The 17,690-nt window shown below is 39.5% G+C and overlaps 1 protein-coding gene across 6 annotated transcripts in view; it reads right to left on the bottom strand.

Annotated features, from left to right (window-relative positions):
- Nucleotides 1–17,690, bottom strand: part of RALGAPA2 (Ral GTPase activating protein catalytic subunit alpha 2) — a 323,095-nt gene that overhangs the window by 265,674 nt on the left and 39,731 nt on the right. For all 6 annotated transcript variants that reach the window (XM_019462380.2, XM_019462378.2, XM_019462384.2 and 3 more), the window contains exon 4: nucleotides 361–418. In XM_019462380.2, coding sequence (XP_019317925.2) covers nucleotides 361–418 — 58 coding nt within the window. The remainder of the gene's footprint in view (nucleotides 1–360; nucleotides 419–17,690) is intronic.

Raw genomic sequence — 17,690 nt, forward strand, 5'->3', positions numbered from 1 at the left:
GCCCTTTCCCCACTTGTGCTCTCTCTCTCTCAAAAGTAAATAAACATTTAAAAAAATGCTGACTGTGATTGGCAGGTCTGGCTGGGGCCGGACATTCTGCATTTTCTAACAAGCTCTCACGTGAGGCTGATGCTACAGATCTATGAACCATTCTTTTTAAATAGCACTTTTAAAGCAGGGATAGATATTATATTTTCCTCCAAAGTCCAGAGTGGACTTGTCTTGCTTTTGACCAACATAGCCTTGTTAGCATTCTTTGTTATAACCTAATCTTGATGGTGCTAGTTACATAAAACATTACTAAAAATTTGACTGGAAAAAAAATCCATATGATTTTAAAAATCTTTAAATTGTTCTTACCTATACTCTGGTAATGCCATCGAAAGAAAATTCGTTCAGGTAGAAACTGCAGTATTTTCTATAAAACAAATTTAAAAACTGATAAGATAAAGAGAACATAAACTACACATTTCATGATAGTACTATGTGTGAAAAGTATATACATAGTTCAGAAAAGAAAACAGAAAGAAAACAAATGATTTATAATAATGTAAATAGCACACTTGACCCTGTAGCCCATGGGACAGTGTCTTACTTGCCCCAGGCAACCTTCTTTACCTGAGTACCTTAAAGACATCACTGTCCCGAGTTTAATTCTTCCTAAAAGAAAACAAGGAAAAGAAGGGGGGAAAAAACCTAAAATGATAATTTTATCTTAATTAAATCATAGCCATTGCTTAAGAATTAAAAGAATAATTTCTCAAATGCTAGATGCCCCAGGTTTCTGCTTTTTGGCCTTCAATTTCCCGTTTGCATTATCATTACTAGTCTCTGGATACAGACCAGAGTTGCGAAGAAATATGAACAACAAAGAAGAGAAGACCTTGAACATTCATTCAGTGAAATAACAAAATGAAATTGCTGCCAAGAATTTCTTGAAATTAATAGCTAAGAGTAAGTTTCAGATTGCAGACAGGACTTCCACCTCCTTCGCCCCAAACACTGGAAGGTACGATAAAGAATGAATTTATGACATACAAGAGTATTTGGCTAATAAAAGCAAATCCCTCCCCAAGACCCAAAGGACCTTTTTCTTTTTTCCCCACTCTAAAGTAAATTTTGGCAAGTTACTGTTGGATCATAAGATTCCTTGTACTTTATTTGCAACCACCTTTTTAAGAAATGTAGAAATTAAAAAAAACAGTCAAAATATTTTCTTGTTATTGAAAGATATCACTATTTTACCACGAAAAATCTTCTTTCTAGGTTATCTAAGCTAATATTCTAACATTTTAAAAGACGAAGGTAAAAAATTTATATCCAGATCTCCCGAATAAGTGTATTTCCAGGCAGCTAATAAACTACCTCCTCCATCTAAACCTGCCTGGGGTTTTGTTTTGTTTCGTTTTCTTATCTTAACTTTCCAAGTGGGTCAATAACATACATGTATTGCATCATTCGTTCTCAGGTGACGACAGTAAATGTATAAGAACGTCTACTGAGAAAAGGCCCAACAGGTAAACTTGCATCAAACGCAGGTGATTCCAAATGGCACAGACTTCACACTCGGCCTGGATGCTTTTCCACTCACAGCCTGGCACCGATGGCACCACCTCACCATCCGGCTCTCACTGCAAGCGTCACCTCCCCATAGAGGTTTTTCTGGGCGTTCCTTCTAGAAGAGCCTGGCTCCCTCCCCACTGCTCTGATGCTTTCTCTACTGCCCGTTCTGTCCTCTTCATAGCCCTCATCCCTCACTGAAGTCTTCTTCAAGTTCACTCATTTGAAGGCAGTATTTCTTCTACCAGAGTGTAAGCCCTGCAAGCGCAAGAACACCTTTGTCTTTTCCTCTTAAGTACACCCAGCACCTAGAGCATGGCTGGCACATAGCATGTGCTCAATAAATACTCAGTAGAAGAATTCTGCATTCATTTTATTTGTAAAACCATGAGTTTTACAGGTCATCCTGACCTTTGCTTTGTCCCTTTGTTCACGTTAACATAAAATGTACCTTTGTACTCCTTATATGTCATTGACTGATGACCGATATTTACGTTAAAATGTATGGGCAGTTTTTAAACCCTGAACTTAGTAAAGAAAACTCAAAGAATAAAAGCTGTATGATTTAAAAGAATTTTTCAAACTCTGACAAACATAAATAAAAAAATATAAATATATTTAGTTATGGTATTTCTTACAAATTCTTCATACCACACATCTACACGGATGAAAATGCTATAAAACTATATCGAAGACCATTTCTGATTATATATATTAAAAGCTGTATGTGGCTGACCACATGGCTGACAATCACTGACACGAGCTCTCTCCTACATTTCCACTTTTGACTTCCTCTAGAACATGTTGACTTGGTATTTCTTAAGTCCATAACTCTAAAGTGTATCCTATATCCTGTTTTATTCTGTATTAATGCGGACATACTCCCAAACACACTTACACACACACACAAACACACACACACACACACACACAATGGACAATCAAATCCCATTTAGTGAAAAATATCTACACACTTGATACCAAGCTTGGTGTCTGAAATGCAAAAATAAGTTCATATTCATAAAATACTTAGTTCTTCCTTCTAAGGGTTTTGTGATTAGTGGGCAAGAGAGATGATAAAGAAAATATCATTCAAGAGGAAAAGAAAAAAGCCCAATAGGAGTTTGTATGAGGAGGTGTAGAGGTGAGGGGGAAAGCACCTCATCTCAGAACCTTCACAGAATGGTTCCAGAAAAAAGGGATGCTTGAGCTGAGACTTGTAGGATTAATTAAATTAGCCTAGTGGAGAACAGGAATAGAAGGAAGAGCATGTGTGAAGGCTAAGAGGCAAAAACAGCTTGATATCTGAAAAGAACAGCAGCAGTTAGAGGGTCTACTTGGTTAGTAGGTAGATGAGGATGGGAGGAGAAGGAACTGGAGAGATAGGTGAGGCCATGATCTCATGAAGCACTGAACAGGTTCAGTCCCTGAACAAGTTCCAGCTGGGGGGGGGGGGGGGATTTAAGATGACTGAGACGAGAGGCAGAGACATCAATGAAGAGGCAATGGTAACATTTCAGAGAAGGAATGAAATAGCCTGGACAAAGCTCAGCACGGTAAAGAGGAGATGCATATAATAATGATATTTGAAGGTAAAACTGTTGAGCTGGCAGTCAGACAGAGTAGTTGTGGTGAATGGAGTACTCAAGAAGGATTTCCTAGTGGCTCAGTATGGCAATACCCCTATCTAAGACATCAAATCCAGAAGGAATCCCAGAATTGAAACATGTCCAATTTGGTTCTGGACATCCTGGAATTGGAGGCGTCAACAGACTTCTTAGAGGAGATGTTCTAGGCAATTAGATATATATGGGTCTGGAAGGCAGAAGCAGGACTTGGGTGGTAACAGAATATAGGCAACAGCTGAAGATATGTATGCATAAGGTCCCTCCGAGAGGGCTTAAAATGACAGAAGATGAGACCCTAGAGACATCAGTGCATTGAAGCTCTCTGAAGACAGTAAGGATGAAGAAGGTATAGCAGAAGCTAGAGACATGTGTGCACAGGTCAAAAAAGAAATTTTTGATGTGCCAAGTGTTTGCACATTTATTTATTTTAAAGATTAAAAATACTTATGACTATTTATATGCACAACTAGTTAGAAAAAGTTAAGGATGATGGAAAATATAAGAAACTGATTGCCACCTAACAAAATAACTTCAGTATCAAACCAAGTAAACTCAACGTTATCTGTTGCTCGAAGAACCCATAACCTTCGTCAGCCAGACACCAAACACCAGGCAGGATGGATCAATCTATACATTGCGCAAAGGCAAGTAAATGGCTCTTTGGGGGGAAAAAATAAAAGCAGGTCTTCCCCTTGCAATATATATCAACGTGCGTATAAGATGAATAATACACAAAAGGAAGTAAGTGTATCAACTGGGTTATCTGTTAAGATCCACTATATTAAAAGGGAATCAGAAGTAAATATATCAGTTCTCTATGGAATATTTTAAAAGAACCCATGCAAACACTGTCCTACCAACAAAATGTAAACCTGAACATGCCCAGGAGCTACAGACAAGGCCACAGACAGGAGTGAGAACCTAGAGAGCTGTCTACAAGTTATAGGAAAACATCACAAGCAAAGAGGTTTGTGTGAGAAAATCAACAACTCTGGATCTGAAAATAAAGATCAGGGTCTCAGCAGTCTATTGCCAACCCAAAAGAGCCGCTCTATAGCCCAGAAAAAGTACGACCTGGGGATGGGCTACAAGTCTCCAGACGGAAGAGAGAAACAAGGCTTCCATTTACATCTTAGTTTTACGGTTCAAACTCAAACTTTCCCTTCACTAAAAAAATGTATTACAGGGGTGTCTGGGTGGCTCACTCAGTTAAGTGTCCCAACTTTGGCTCAGGTCATGATCTCATGGTTTGTGAGTTCAAGCCTTGCGTCAGGCTCTGTGCTGACAGTTCGGAGCCTGGAGCCTGCTTCAGATTCTGTGTCTCCCTCTCTCTCTGCCCTCCCCCCATTCATCTTCTGTCTCTGTCTCTCTCAAAAATAATAAACATTGAAAAAAAGTTTAAAAAAATGTATTACAAAGGCTAATTCAGCATGTTTGATAACAGATGAATAACACTCGTTGCAGGTGGAGTTCTCTGGGAGATGAATGCTGTGGTGGAGTTAGCAGTGCCCTGGTTTACTGGAAAAGTAACATCTGTGCAAGGGAAATGAAGCAGTAGGAGGGGGCAGGGAGCCTCAGACCACCATACAGAGCTGAAAGTATCTGCCAGCCTAGCAGAAGCTCCAGAGCAAAGATGGCACATTAGAGGGGCCATGTGTGCCTGAAAATGGCGAGGTCCTTGTACCACCACCTTGCTCCGTCACTGGCTGGGCATCATGATGAGAAGAGAGCGACTGTGGTTGGAGAGCTGAAGGCACTTACAGCCTCGGGCTGCCAGCTGGCCCTACTCCTTGCAGCTAGGTAGCAAATTCTTTCTTGAAGGGTGATGTGAGCTGCACATCACTCTGTCAGCCACAATAATCTTCCAATTATTAATTAGAATATTCTCATCATATTAAGAGGCTGAAGTACTAAGAGCAGTGAACCCTATTTCAGGGGCATCCTGTCTGCTGGCATTGTTTCTCGTCAATGGGCTGCCGCCACACATAGACCAAAGCCTCGGTCCATTGAATGCTTCCTGTCCTTGTTCTGCCTCCTCCTGTGTAGCTCACTCTTCCTGAGGGAATGGCACGGCAAGGACTCAGTGTCCTACTTCCTCGTGCATTCTCTGCCAAGGGTACTGGGCGCCCTGGCTGCATTCTGAGATCATCTTCTGATCCCATTCTGCCACTTGATTTCAAAACGTCGTATAGAAGATGCTGAGAAAATTACCCCACAGATTCAGGATAGATCTTATATTGGGCTATACAAATGCTTGGCATGCCTGTTCTTCAGACCTTTACTTTTAGTCAGGAAATTCAGCACTGAATCACACTTTTCAGCTTTCCAAAATACTTACCCTATCTCCTTAAGTTTCTTTTCTTACTGTGCAATAGAGAAAAATGTCTTTTTACTATAAAGAAAATAAAAAATGCAGTGGGATGATGTGTATCTAGATGGTTGGATACTGTCAGTAGGCCACTAGTAGTCTCCAACTTGTTCTGAGGTCAGGTCTATCATCATCACCACTTCTGGATAAAAGTTTTCAGATTTATAAAATGGATGGACTTTAAAGACACTCAAAAATAAACTCGGTAAGGTTTGGATATGAAACACCATGCCCCAATCTGAGCTACTAAAAACATTCCAAAATGGACAGAATCTTACACAACCACTCAAAGGTTGAAACATCACCTACACTGATGCTTCTTTTTGTACCCAAATATTGCCAGGACCATTTTTTATGCATTAAAGTCTCTGAAGTCAATAAAAATAAAGCCCCACATGACCATCTGTGTCTAAATGCTAAGCCTGTCCCTCAGAAAGTACCAGATGAAGCCTACCTTTACTGAGGCAATTATGGCATTTCTACTGCAGCTGATATTCTAAGCTACACTACTGTGAATGCCACATAAGCTATTGACATCTTGTTTGTAGTTTCACTGGAGAGTAAAATAAAAAAAAATTTCAAGAAAGCCACACAGTGTGAATAAATATTACTTTTCTGAAAAACACATGACTCTGTTTAATGCTCAGTGCTCAGCTGCATCTATATGGTAATCCATTATAGCACACTTGAAATCAAAATTAGGTATTACTACTGATCAGCACATCAGGGAATCTGTCATTCTTTTAACTGATTATCCATAGTTCTTTTTTCTTCAGAACCTACTGCATGACCGGGAATAATGCGAAATGTAAGCTGGAGTTCATACAGGATGCTATAGTATACTTTAAAACTGCTGATCTTCATTTAATTTGTATGGGAAACATTTTTTCCCCAAATTATTACCAGATGATTGCAACATATCCCAGTAGATTCACACTTGATTTCAATTCCACTTAGAAAGGTAGGGCGGTGAAGAATGAGGACAAGATAACATCCTAACTCACGTGAGGTAATCTACCAAAACAATGACCAACTAAACCTGTTATGTCCAGAAGTAGGGAACACGTGCTGCAACTCTCCCTGAAACTAGCCACATGACACAAGGGTGCAAGGTAAAGGAAGTGTTAACTATGGAAAAAATAGGGAGTTTTATCTAAAAGAACATAAGTCTTAGTTCCTTGACCTTTTGAGTAATAAATGAGAAGAAAACTTCTGACATCTGGGCAGATGAGTTTAATGGAAATACCATGAAGGCCACAAGGACAGTCTGGTTTCAGAAGGACCCATGGGAAGGGGAGGAGGAGGCTGGTGGCATGGTCACTTCCAGGTAGACCTACAGAGAGGACAACTTATTCTTCAGCTGTCATGGGCCTAGCCATGCATCTCTTACTGACAATGACTCAGCTTTCTGGTGTAGACAAAATATGTACTTTGATCTCTGGGTGTCAACACTTGTTTCAGAACTAAAATTTAAGAGAAATGAGTTAAAATAAGGAACTGCATAATGTTAAATATAAGATAGCTACATTGTTAGCTTTCTTTAGCAATTCCTTCTCCTTCTCCTTCTATGGCAATCCCTTCCAGAACAGTACGCTATCTACCTAATCACTAGCCATGCTGTTACTGAGCAAGGAAAGCACAGTTCCATCTTGTTACATCCTCTTCAGTCTTTAAAACTGAAGTGAACCATCACCTCTTCAAAAGGGCCCACATTAACCTTATCTCTCACCACACCACTCACCAGCATGCTTCCCAGTTAGACAAACACAGGACCTACCCTACCATTCGGTGCTAGATTCCTTGCTAGAAGGGACCCTCTATTAGCCATCTTGTATCCCCAACCTCAAGAACAGCACTTGGCATGTCATGTTTCCTAATAAGCACTGCATGCACAAAGAGAGGGATGAGTGAAAAATTAAAAAAGAGCAAGACAACGGGAATTCTAATTTTAGTTCATGTGTACAGGCAGACACAAGGAAATGTTCTAGTTTAAGGAAGGTGCTCATACTCTAACACAGTAGAAACACAGAACCTCGCAAGTAGGCACTTGATAAAGATAAGAAAGCATGGGGGGAGCTTGGGTGGCTCAGATGGTTAAGCATCTGACTTTGGCTCAGGTTATGATCTCACAGTTGGTGAGTTTGAAGCTCTGTGTCGGGCTCTGCGCTGACAGCTCAGAGCCTGCAGCCTGTTTCAGATTCTGTTTCTCCCTCTCTGCCCGTCTCCTGCTCTCTCTCTCTCTCTCAAAAATAAATAAACATTAAAAAAAAATGTAAAGGGTGCCTGAGTGGCTCAGTTGGTTGAGCATCTAACTTCCACTCAGGTCATGACCTCACAGTTCATGGGTTCGAGCCCCATGTCAGGTTCTGTGCTGACAGCTCAGAGCCTGAAGCCTGCTTCGGATTCTGTGTTTCCCTCTCTCTCTGCCCCTCCCCTGATGATGCTCTGTCCGTCTCTGTTTCTCAAAAATAAATAAACGTTAAAATTTTTTTTAATTAAGAAAAAGATATAACAAAGCATGGAATTGTGTTTCCAAACATTATAGGAAACCTTAATGCTTGATTAGGTCATCACTTGAGAGGCAATACTTTTCTCAGCTAAGGAGAAAATGAATAAATATATTTCAAAAGAGAGACTAAAATACAAGACAAAGACCCCTGAAGGAAATATGGGATGTAATAAAAATGGAGGGACATCTAATTTCTCTCTCCTGTATTTTAGAATTCAACCAATATTAAAATGTTGAAAGCCACATTAAGCAATTAAAACCCAGAAAGGGTAAAGGATCCTATCCAACAAGCAAAACACTTAGAGGAATTGCTGCTTAAAGCACAGATGAACCTGCACGGAATCATGTGGGGTGGAGGTGGTGCCCCTCCTGTGAGGGCAGAACACACCAGAATATGCAATGAAGGAGGAGATCATCCTAGAGAAATATGGAAACTCCTCCTTCTGAAAGAGATTTTCTGAAACAGGGTAATTGTTTTAGAATTTCTGAGTCATGTTCTTAAAAGATCCAAGAGGACCCTGAATTTTTTTTAAGACCTAGGAAAATAAAGAAAACGATGACACACAAATAAGTAACATTCTGAAATGAGGAAATATTACATGAAGATGAAAATACGGAAAGCATGAATCTAGAGTCTGCCACAGAGACCCCCACTGCAACCCTGTGTATCACAAGGCCTCCCAGGAACTAAATAGGTTGAACAGAGAGAAACAGCTAGACAGAGCACATTAAAAGTTGTAAATTCAATATATAACTAAAATTCCTACACAAATCCAAAAAATCAGAATATCCACAGAGGAACAAAAGTCGGGCTAATCTCAGTCTTTTTCTCTGCAACATTAACTCCAGAAGACAGTGCAGTCCATGGCTCATTGTAGGCCAAGGCAAGTAGAATGCACCCCAGAATATACACCCATATGGAGAACAGAAGCCCCAAAGTAGACCAGGTGCCATGGTAAAGATAGCTAGAGTAAACAAACTATAGCTATTTTAAAAAGCAAACAAATCCAGAGTTTTGAGGGAAAAAAAGAGTACAATTTGGAAAGTATATATATAGCTATATATGTTTGAAGCTAGAAGAAAAAATATTATAGACCTGGAAGTGTACCAGCTGCATATCCCCTCTTCAACATACTAAGAAAATTCACATTCTGGAAAATTCACATTCCAGCAAATACAGAGATTAAACAATCCAAAAACAAAGATGCAGGGGTATAAACACTGTGACAGTGAGCTATATTTATATAATTGGAGTTAATATGGTTATGAAAAGTAGAGTAAATCCTCAAAATGATTAACATAAGAGAAATAACATTCTAAAAGTATTATATATAAAAAAATCTGGATACAAAATACTTAAAATAGCTGATAAGTGAGAAGTACAAAAGATATATGTGGTTAAAGTAAAAGAAGGGGGCTATCATCAAATACTGTTGTTTTTTATTAATATGAATAATTACAAGAAAGAAAGTTTTAATACTATTTTATTAATTTAAGGATAATTATTGGAATGACAGAAAATAGAAAGTATATTTTATAATCACAAAGTATATTCCATGAAGTGAAAGTGACCTCTTTCCCAAAAAACAAAAGTAGAAGAAAAACCAAAAATGTTGATTTTCACACACAAAAAAATATCATAAATACGAACAGGTTAAATTCCTCTACCAAAGACCAAGTCAATCAGAACTGGCTTTCAAACACAGAAAGATTAACAATAAAATACAAAAAACAACATATCAGGCATGCATAGGTACAAACACACAGCAAAGCAGTATCAATATCAAGTGAAAAGGCTTTAAGGGGGACAAAGGGAATCATTTCAAATAGATTAAAAGTGTAATTCACAATTTAAGGATAATATGAAACTTTATGCAACCAATAACATAGCATGAAAATAAAACAAATGCAGAAACTGAGAGATTTAATACACTTATAATAGGAGATTTTAATGCACTCTATCTTTGCAAGATATAACAGGCAATACAGTGGAATACAACATCTTTGAATATAGTTAAGAGTTGTTTCATAGATAGATGCAGAGAGGCAAGTCTGTAGAATCACTTCATAGATTCTAACATTCATGAAAATTTATTAAAAGTTATTTTTCTAAACCATGTGAATAAAACCATCAAAGTAGGAGTTGCACAAGTCACAAGAAAACTCAATGCATTGCAAGCCCACCTTTGAGAGTTTAAACTTAAAAAAAATTGCAAGTACTTGAGGGATTTTAAAACATTCTTTTGGCAACACTCAGGTTAAAAAAAACCCATATAATTATAGACTAAAGATTATCAACAACGTGAATGCTGTAGAACAAAAACTGGTCAAAGCTGAAAGAGGCAAATCTGTATAGGTATGCCTACAAAAAAAAACACTTCTAAATTTTAAACTCAAAAGGTTGAAAAAAGGTGATTTTAGGAAGAAATCAATTTTTTTTTATAGTAAGTTTTGTAAGAATGAAAACATCTCCAAGCACTGCAAATCAGTGCAGGTAATTAAAACAAATACCTTCTAAATCAAACATTTATTTGACTCATTAGTAAGTATTCTTAAGTGCCCCTTTTGTGCCAGGTACCATGTGAGGGCTCAGAAATAAAGTGATATAGGAAACTGTTCCTGCTCAAAAAGTGACAGCCCTAAAGGGTAAAGGCAAGAACATCAGGGATGTCAGTACGTGCACAAGGGAGTGAGTACAGACAGGGCACACTTCCAAAGGGAGATCACCCTTGAACTGAATCCTGAAGGATACACAGGAGTACGCCAGGCAGTGGAGGGCATTTTTAGGCAGACTAAGCAACAGCAGGAAAAAACAAAAACAAAAACAAAAGCAAACCCTGCTGCTTTGTTGCCAGTGGGAACAAAAGTAAGGCGAGTAACAAGGAATGGAGAGAGGTAGAGGCCAGATCAGGAAGGGCCTTGAACATCAGGGGAGTTCAAACTTCATCTTAAAGGCCAAGGGAACCAGAATTACATTATACAAACAGCATTCCAGGTGTGAGAGGGAGACACAAGGGGCAGAGATCATAGACCAAAAGACTAGTTAGTTAACCAGGATACTCAAGTAGGAGAGAAGATTGAAACTCTGAACAAAGGCTGAAGTAGTTATAGGAAAAAGAGGGTATTCAAGAGCACCAGCATGAGATGTACAGAACCATGGAGTAAGAAAAGTATTATTGATATTGATCAAAATAGACAGCTACCGATAGGAAAGCATTTTCATCGGGTACTGAAAATGCAAATTCAAAAACTTAGAAGTGTAGGCACTTGATAGATTGTTAAGAGGTTATTTTTTTTTTACTTTGTTTAAGATCATGCAAAGGTCTAATATCTTTTTAAAGAAAACCAAACTGCACTAGACTCTTTGCTTTTAATGAGAGAATATCCAGAGACCTTCACAAATCCCCAAATTAGTACCATATAGCGGCACTGGGTGGCTCAGTTAAGCATCTCACTTTGGATGTCGGCTCAGGTCATAATCTCACAGTTTGTGAGTTTGAGCCCCATGTCAAGCTCCATGCTGATGGTGCAGAGCCGGCTTGAGATTCTCTCTCTCTCGGCCCCAACCCTGATTATATGCTCGCTCTCTCTCTCTCTCAAAAAAAAAAAAAAAAAAGTAGCACATAATTCTACCCACAATATATAGTTTTGCTCTGAGTGAAGCACTCACTAAAACAGATTCTAAAGGAGTCTTCTTTTCACACAAGGATCTTACATGGGAGATCTCAGTCACAAACAATTACTCCATACTTTTCTTCAGTTCATATAAGATTCTATTTTCTGGCTAAAAACTGCACTTTTCAGGTCTCTTTGATTTTGGTACCAGCACAGCTGGTTGGCTGTGTCATATTTCATAAGGTGAAAAAAAAAAATCACTTCCAAAGAGTTTAGAGGTAAGTTATGAGTAGAGAATTAACAAAGCCTCAGTGAGATGCCACCTTGTGGTTTCTGCCATCCCCAAAACTTAAAGAATTTAAAAAGCTTGTCTCAACACAATTAGAAAGTGTCGCAGACCTGCAGTCGGCTCAGGACGGGCCACTCCAACAAGTTCACTCAGTGAATGCCCAAGAACAGCTGGTGCATGGCCCACTTCCAGGCAGATTCCCCTTTCAACCTGTCCAGTGTCACAAGCACATCAAACACTAGGTGTCACTCTACAATAGCCGCCACACCACATATCCAAACAAAACAAGACAGAAAATTTACAGCATGTGTTTGTACAACTCTCTCCTAAATTTATAAAAAAGAAACCAACTCATTCAAATTATGTTAACACATTAATTCCAATCAATCTAAAGGGAGAGAAAAAGCTCTTTATATATCTTCTGCTGTTCTAACAATAAGTACAACATGCTGGAGTTCTATTGTGAATTTTCCATATATTTAGCCCTGATGCTGTTTCTACTATCTGCCCTTAAAGGGTTCTTGGAAGCATTTGCTAGTGCTGCCTTCCAGGGGACCTGTTTCTGAGGGTATCAGTTACCAATGAGTCCAGCAGCACACTATGTGAGAGAGGCCAGAATGCCAGGAAACTCAGGGCATCTGGATTGCAACAGATAATCACCAGAATGTAATTTCAGACTTCCACAAACATGTCTCCAGTTTCCCTTCCCCAAGGTGAATTGAGTAATTCAGTATATCCTGTTGGGTCAATCCCAAGTTTCTCACCTGTAAGTCTCAAGGCGTAAGGAAAACTGTAGTCTTAAATATTAAATTTAGAAGTTAAAACATCCACTGAAAATGGCTTTCAACTTAGACACTTGCAGTCCAATTCAAATTATTACCATGCTGTAATAAAATAATCAAATTTTAACCTCAAGAATCTCCAGAAGGGACTTTATATGTATATTTTGTTTGCATCTTCCCATTTGCAGAGATCATAAACATCTCATGATTCAAAGCAGACACCAGTATAACCAGAGGCTATAGGAATGAAAGGCCTGGGCTGTATGTTAATTATTATTCCTCCAGTATCCATTATAGGGCACAGAGCTGAGGAGTGATTTCTGAGCTAATGCATCACTACCAGCAACACGTGAGACAAATGAGAAAAGGCACAACTGGCCATCCAGGCCTCTTCTGTAATGTGATCCCTGCAGGGGGGCCTCAAGGAATATTGTGAAGCAGATCACACTATGCTGTAACAATACTGCTATCATCCGGAGCTGTTCCCAACCAAGGGCTCAACATTAATAAAAACAAGTATGACTAACGTTAACAAGCCAGAACAATTACATACCTACCTGTATTATCATTTAAAATATATATAACACATTAAAATATACCCCTGATGTCATAAAAGTGACATGACATTCTGGTCAGGATAACCAGTGGTGCTGATTTTGTCAGCTGGAATGCAGGCAGCTTTGGGGTGGGAGATGGGTGTCTCTATCTGCTCAGTTCTTTTTAAAATGTTCTCCAGGAAACATGAACTTATACTGAATTTGTTTGTTTGTTTGTTTTTCCAGTTCCAATCAGTCATTTAGAATTATGGCAGTGACCCAGGAGCTGCATTCAAAGTTGGCATCATTCTTTTAAAAGAAAAAAAAATCCATGGAAGCATCCAAATATTTGAAATCCTCAATAAGAACTTAAATTCAAAGGATTTAAGAAGAATCTGTCTTTCTTGCTCATTTTATTTCTTCTTGTCCCTCCTCCACTCAATATCAGTAAAGTGGTCCTTATGGAAAAAATAAAAGGCAATAACCTGAGAGGTTTATGGAAGGAAGTCCTTCACCTCAACATGAGAAGGAGGGAGTAGCATTGAAGTATGCTTGCACACTGGACAATCTGAAATAAGTAATGATGAATCAAGCAAAGGAAAGCAGGGAATGGGGAAACTGGTTAGTTGCAAAACTACAGTTGTGCTGTCTTGCTCTGTGTTATTTGCTCGTAAGAAATGGCATTAGCCATTGTATAAAGAAAGCAAAAGGATTGTGATGGAATCCTGCTGGATACCGGCCCTGGATGTGTTGGTCTATGACTTGGCCCAAGCTTTTCCCCTGTACCTCTGCAGGAGCTTCTGATTCGTTTTCATCAGCAAAGAGTTATAAAAGATATACAGTTCCACAAAAGAAAGGACCAAGAAGGTGGGGGAAGGAAAGTGAGGTGGGAGGGAGGGGAGAAATGGAAACAAACATCTCAGAACTGTTTGTAATCCTATTGTATTCATAATTCTAGTTTTTCTTCAGGAAATTCTTCTCCATTATTTTTTTTTATGTTTATTTATTTCTGAGACAGAGAGAGACAGAGCATGAGTGGGGGAGGGGCAGAGAGAGAGGGACACAGAATCCGAAGCAGGCTCCAAGGCTCTGAGCTGTCAGCACAGAGCCCGACATGGGGCTCAAACTCACAGACCGCGAGATCATGACCTGAGCCGAAGTCGGAAGCTCAACCGACTGAGTCACCCAGGTGCCCCTCTTCTCCATTATTAATATCTGAAGTAGAGAGATGCTATTAAAGTGTGAAAAGTTACAATTTCCATATGTATTGGAAATAAAATGAAAGCGCCAATTACTGATGGCAAATACAAAGTAACTATACAGAGGGGAAAACCAGCCACTCATTTCACCTTCTTTTACACGACTCTGGGCACCACAATGGATCTAGTTGTGTTATTATTATCAGAAAAGCTAGTAAAATCCTTTCTCCCTATTTTGAGGAAAAGAATTAGAGGCTAAACCCACTATCTATATAAGCTCAGTTGGAACAATAAAGAACACCCAGTGTTGAATTCCATTAAAGTAAGACAGCTTCCACCACAGCCCTGGATTTACCACCGGTCAGTTATGACTCCCAAACATAACTATAGCCAGCATGACTCTACAAGCACGTCCTGCCTCCAATCCAGCATTACCTCCACACAGGAAGGGAAGGGAGATGGTAGGTAGGAAGTCTACAGTAAATTTCAAACAAGCCAACTTCATCTTCAATAGTAAAGAAAAAACAAACACTAGTGACCATAGTTATATTCCTGTTCCTCTGACTGCCCTTGAAGAAGCCCACAGATCATCTACATTCTCTGGGTAGCTCATCTGCTATTGTTTGCCTCTAGTGCCCATGCCTCTCCAACCTGAATCTCTCCCACCAAAGGAAGGGAGAAGGAGAAACAGCATACATATCCTGAACTGACACCATAAGTGTTTTTTTGATACTGTGGGGAGGGAAGTGGGTGCAGGGAAGGCAGGGGGTGTGATGGGGAGATAAAGTAGTACTTAATTTGGCCATTATTTGAAGTCTTATTTTCATCTAAAAACAAACATAAAAAGAGTAGAATGAATCTGTGTGTGGCTTTTCAATTTTGTGTTTGCATAAGACCACTCTGGAGCCATGCTTCTCCAACTGGAGGAGGAAAAGGCATAATCTCCCCCGGCACTTTGGTAACTCTGCCTGAGAAGCCCAGGGAAACCATTTCAGTAAAACCCTAAACCTTAAGTTAAGTCCCCTGCAACACAATGTGCACCATGCTGAGGATTTAACCAAGCATTTAACAAAAAGATGTAAGTCTTTCAAATGAGGTACCAAAGCTCTGTGGGAAGACTATTGAGCTTCTCTGTCCAATCAGTGGCCACTAGCCACAGGTGGCTATTCTAAAATTTAAATCAAATGAAATTATTTATAACTAAAATTTCAGTCACAGCATCCACATTTGAAGCACTAACCAGCCCATGTAGCTCATGGTTACCTAACTGGGTAGTACAGATACAGAATCTTCCCATGATCACAGAAAGTTCTATTGAATAGAGTTGCCCTAGAGAAAAAGCAAGTGAGGTGTTTAGATCTGCAAAGGCTAGTCAGAGTCAAGTCAATTTAACATTTAAAACTAAACGAAAGCGTGAAATTAAATTTCATGCTAAAAGACTTACCCGTGAACTTCCTGATCTGTAGTGTCATGGGTTGTTAGGGCTGGAAGAGACAGACCCCAGAGCTATCCAGTACCTCTCCTTCACATCACATACAAGAAAGCCCAGGTAAAGAAAGGGCGAGTACCCAACTCAAAGCCACACAGCTTGTTAGCGTCAAGGCCTGATCTAAAGAGACCTTCTTCCTATTTCTTTTATCCAGAGAGAGATTTAGGTGAGGAAGGAAAATGTTTTTAATATAAAAATCACAAATAACCCCATGGGAAATAAGATGTGACTTCAAGAAGCTTTAATCCAACACTAAATATAAACAGGTGCAAATCGGGGCAGGGGGTGCATAGGAGGGAGAATACAAAGGATTGTATGGAATGGTTGCAGGCCTCAGGAACTTTATAGTCTCATTAGGAAGCTAAGACACAGCCACCTTCAGGGAAAACTAAGAACACCTGGCTATAATGAAATGGTAACTAGCCGGAGCATATTTATACAAGTTCACAGAAAAAAAACGGGCACCTCTAGCTGGAGTTGCCAGAAGAAATCAGTGGGTCTGAACGGAGCCTGAAAGTATGGGCCAGATGACAAGGAGAGCAAAGGGCAGTCCCTGAAAGCAGAATTGCATAAACCAGGAGGCCAGAAGTAAAATTACGCAAAAAGAGGTAAAGGAGCAGTAAGCAAAGCAGTATGTGTGTGAGAGAGCACCTTCGCAGAACAACACCCCCAATGACCAGTGAAAGAAAGCCACACAGGGACCCTGGAGAGGCTCGAAATGTTAGCCCAGCTCACACCACACTTTACAGGTTATAAAGAAACTGCTCAGGTCTCTAGGAAGAAAAAAAACAGGACTTACTTAATCTGGTGGGGTAATTTGGATAAATCTAAAAATAAGGAATCTAGAAGTCAAATGTTCTGTACATCTGTGATTGCTAACTCTGTAATTACTTGACAAATAGATAAATGAGTAGCATTCTGAGGCCAGAACATTTATAAGCTTTGAAATTAAATGCCTTCTGTCAATGTATATGTTAATTGGGGTGTGGGTACAGGGGTGAGGAAATACCTTGCTATCAAATTCTAGAATTTTCTTAACCATATATAAGTAACTCCAAACTACTGTATTTCTGTACTAATGGCATACAATATGGCAGACAACTCAAAACAAGATCTCTGTATTAACTCTATTTTCTTATTTTCTGTATTCTTGATGCTCTGACATCTGGGGCTTGCCCGCATGCCTCTGACAGGCAAACCAACAAATCCCAAATCCACTCCCGTAACCACCTCCTCTTATGGGCTCTCACACTTGGGACACTATCCTCCTCTTAAAATCACCAGGGGATCACTAGGGGACACCTAGGGACCACCTCTACAGCCAGAGCCTGCCAAAATTATCCAAACTATCCAATCCTAAACTTGTTTAGCTTGCTTACCTTGCCTTACCCATTCCTTCCTTCCCACAATAAAGGCTCCCCACCTCAGATCCCCCCTCTGCCTGCTCTCTGTATGCTCTCTGTGGCTTCTCTTCATAGTCCTGCTAACATGCGATGACTCCTGTTTCTGTTGTACTCCTGTGAGTACAATAAAAATTTCTTCCTTCATGGCAATCATTTTCATGTCTGTGTGTCTGTCTTACCATACCTAATTAAAACAAATTCCACGTACCATTAAAACGGCCTCTCAACTACTGAATCCAAAAGGTTCTCAAAGTCAGGTGAATTATTTAGCCTTGAAGCCCATTTATCATGTACCTTACATTTCTATCCCAG

The sequence above is a fragment of the Panthera pardus genome, unplaced genomic scaffold (assembly GCF_024362965.1).
Source record: "Panthera pardus isolate Hobbes unplaced genomic scaffold, ASM2436296v1 HiC_scaffold_25, whole genome shotgun sequence".
Lineage (NCBI taxonomy): Eukaryota > Metazoa > Chordata > Mammalia > Carnivora > Felidae > Panthera > Panthera pardus.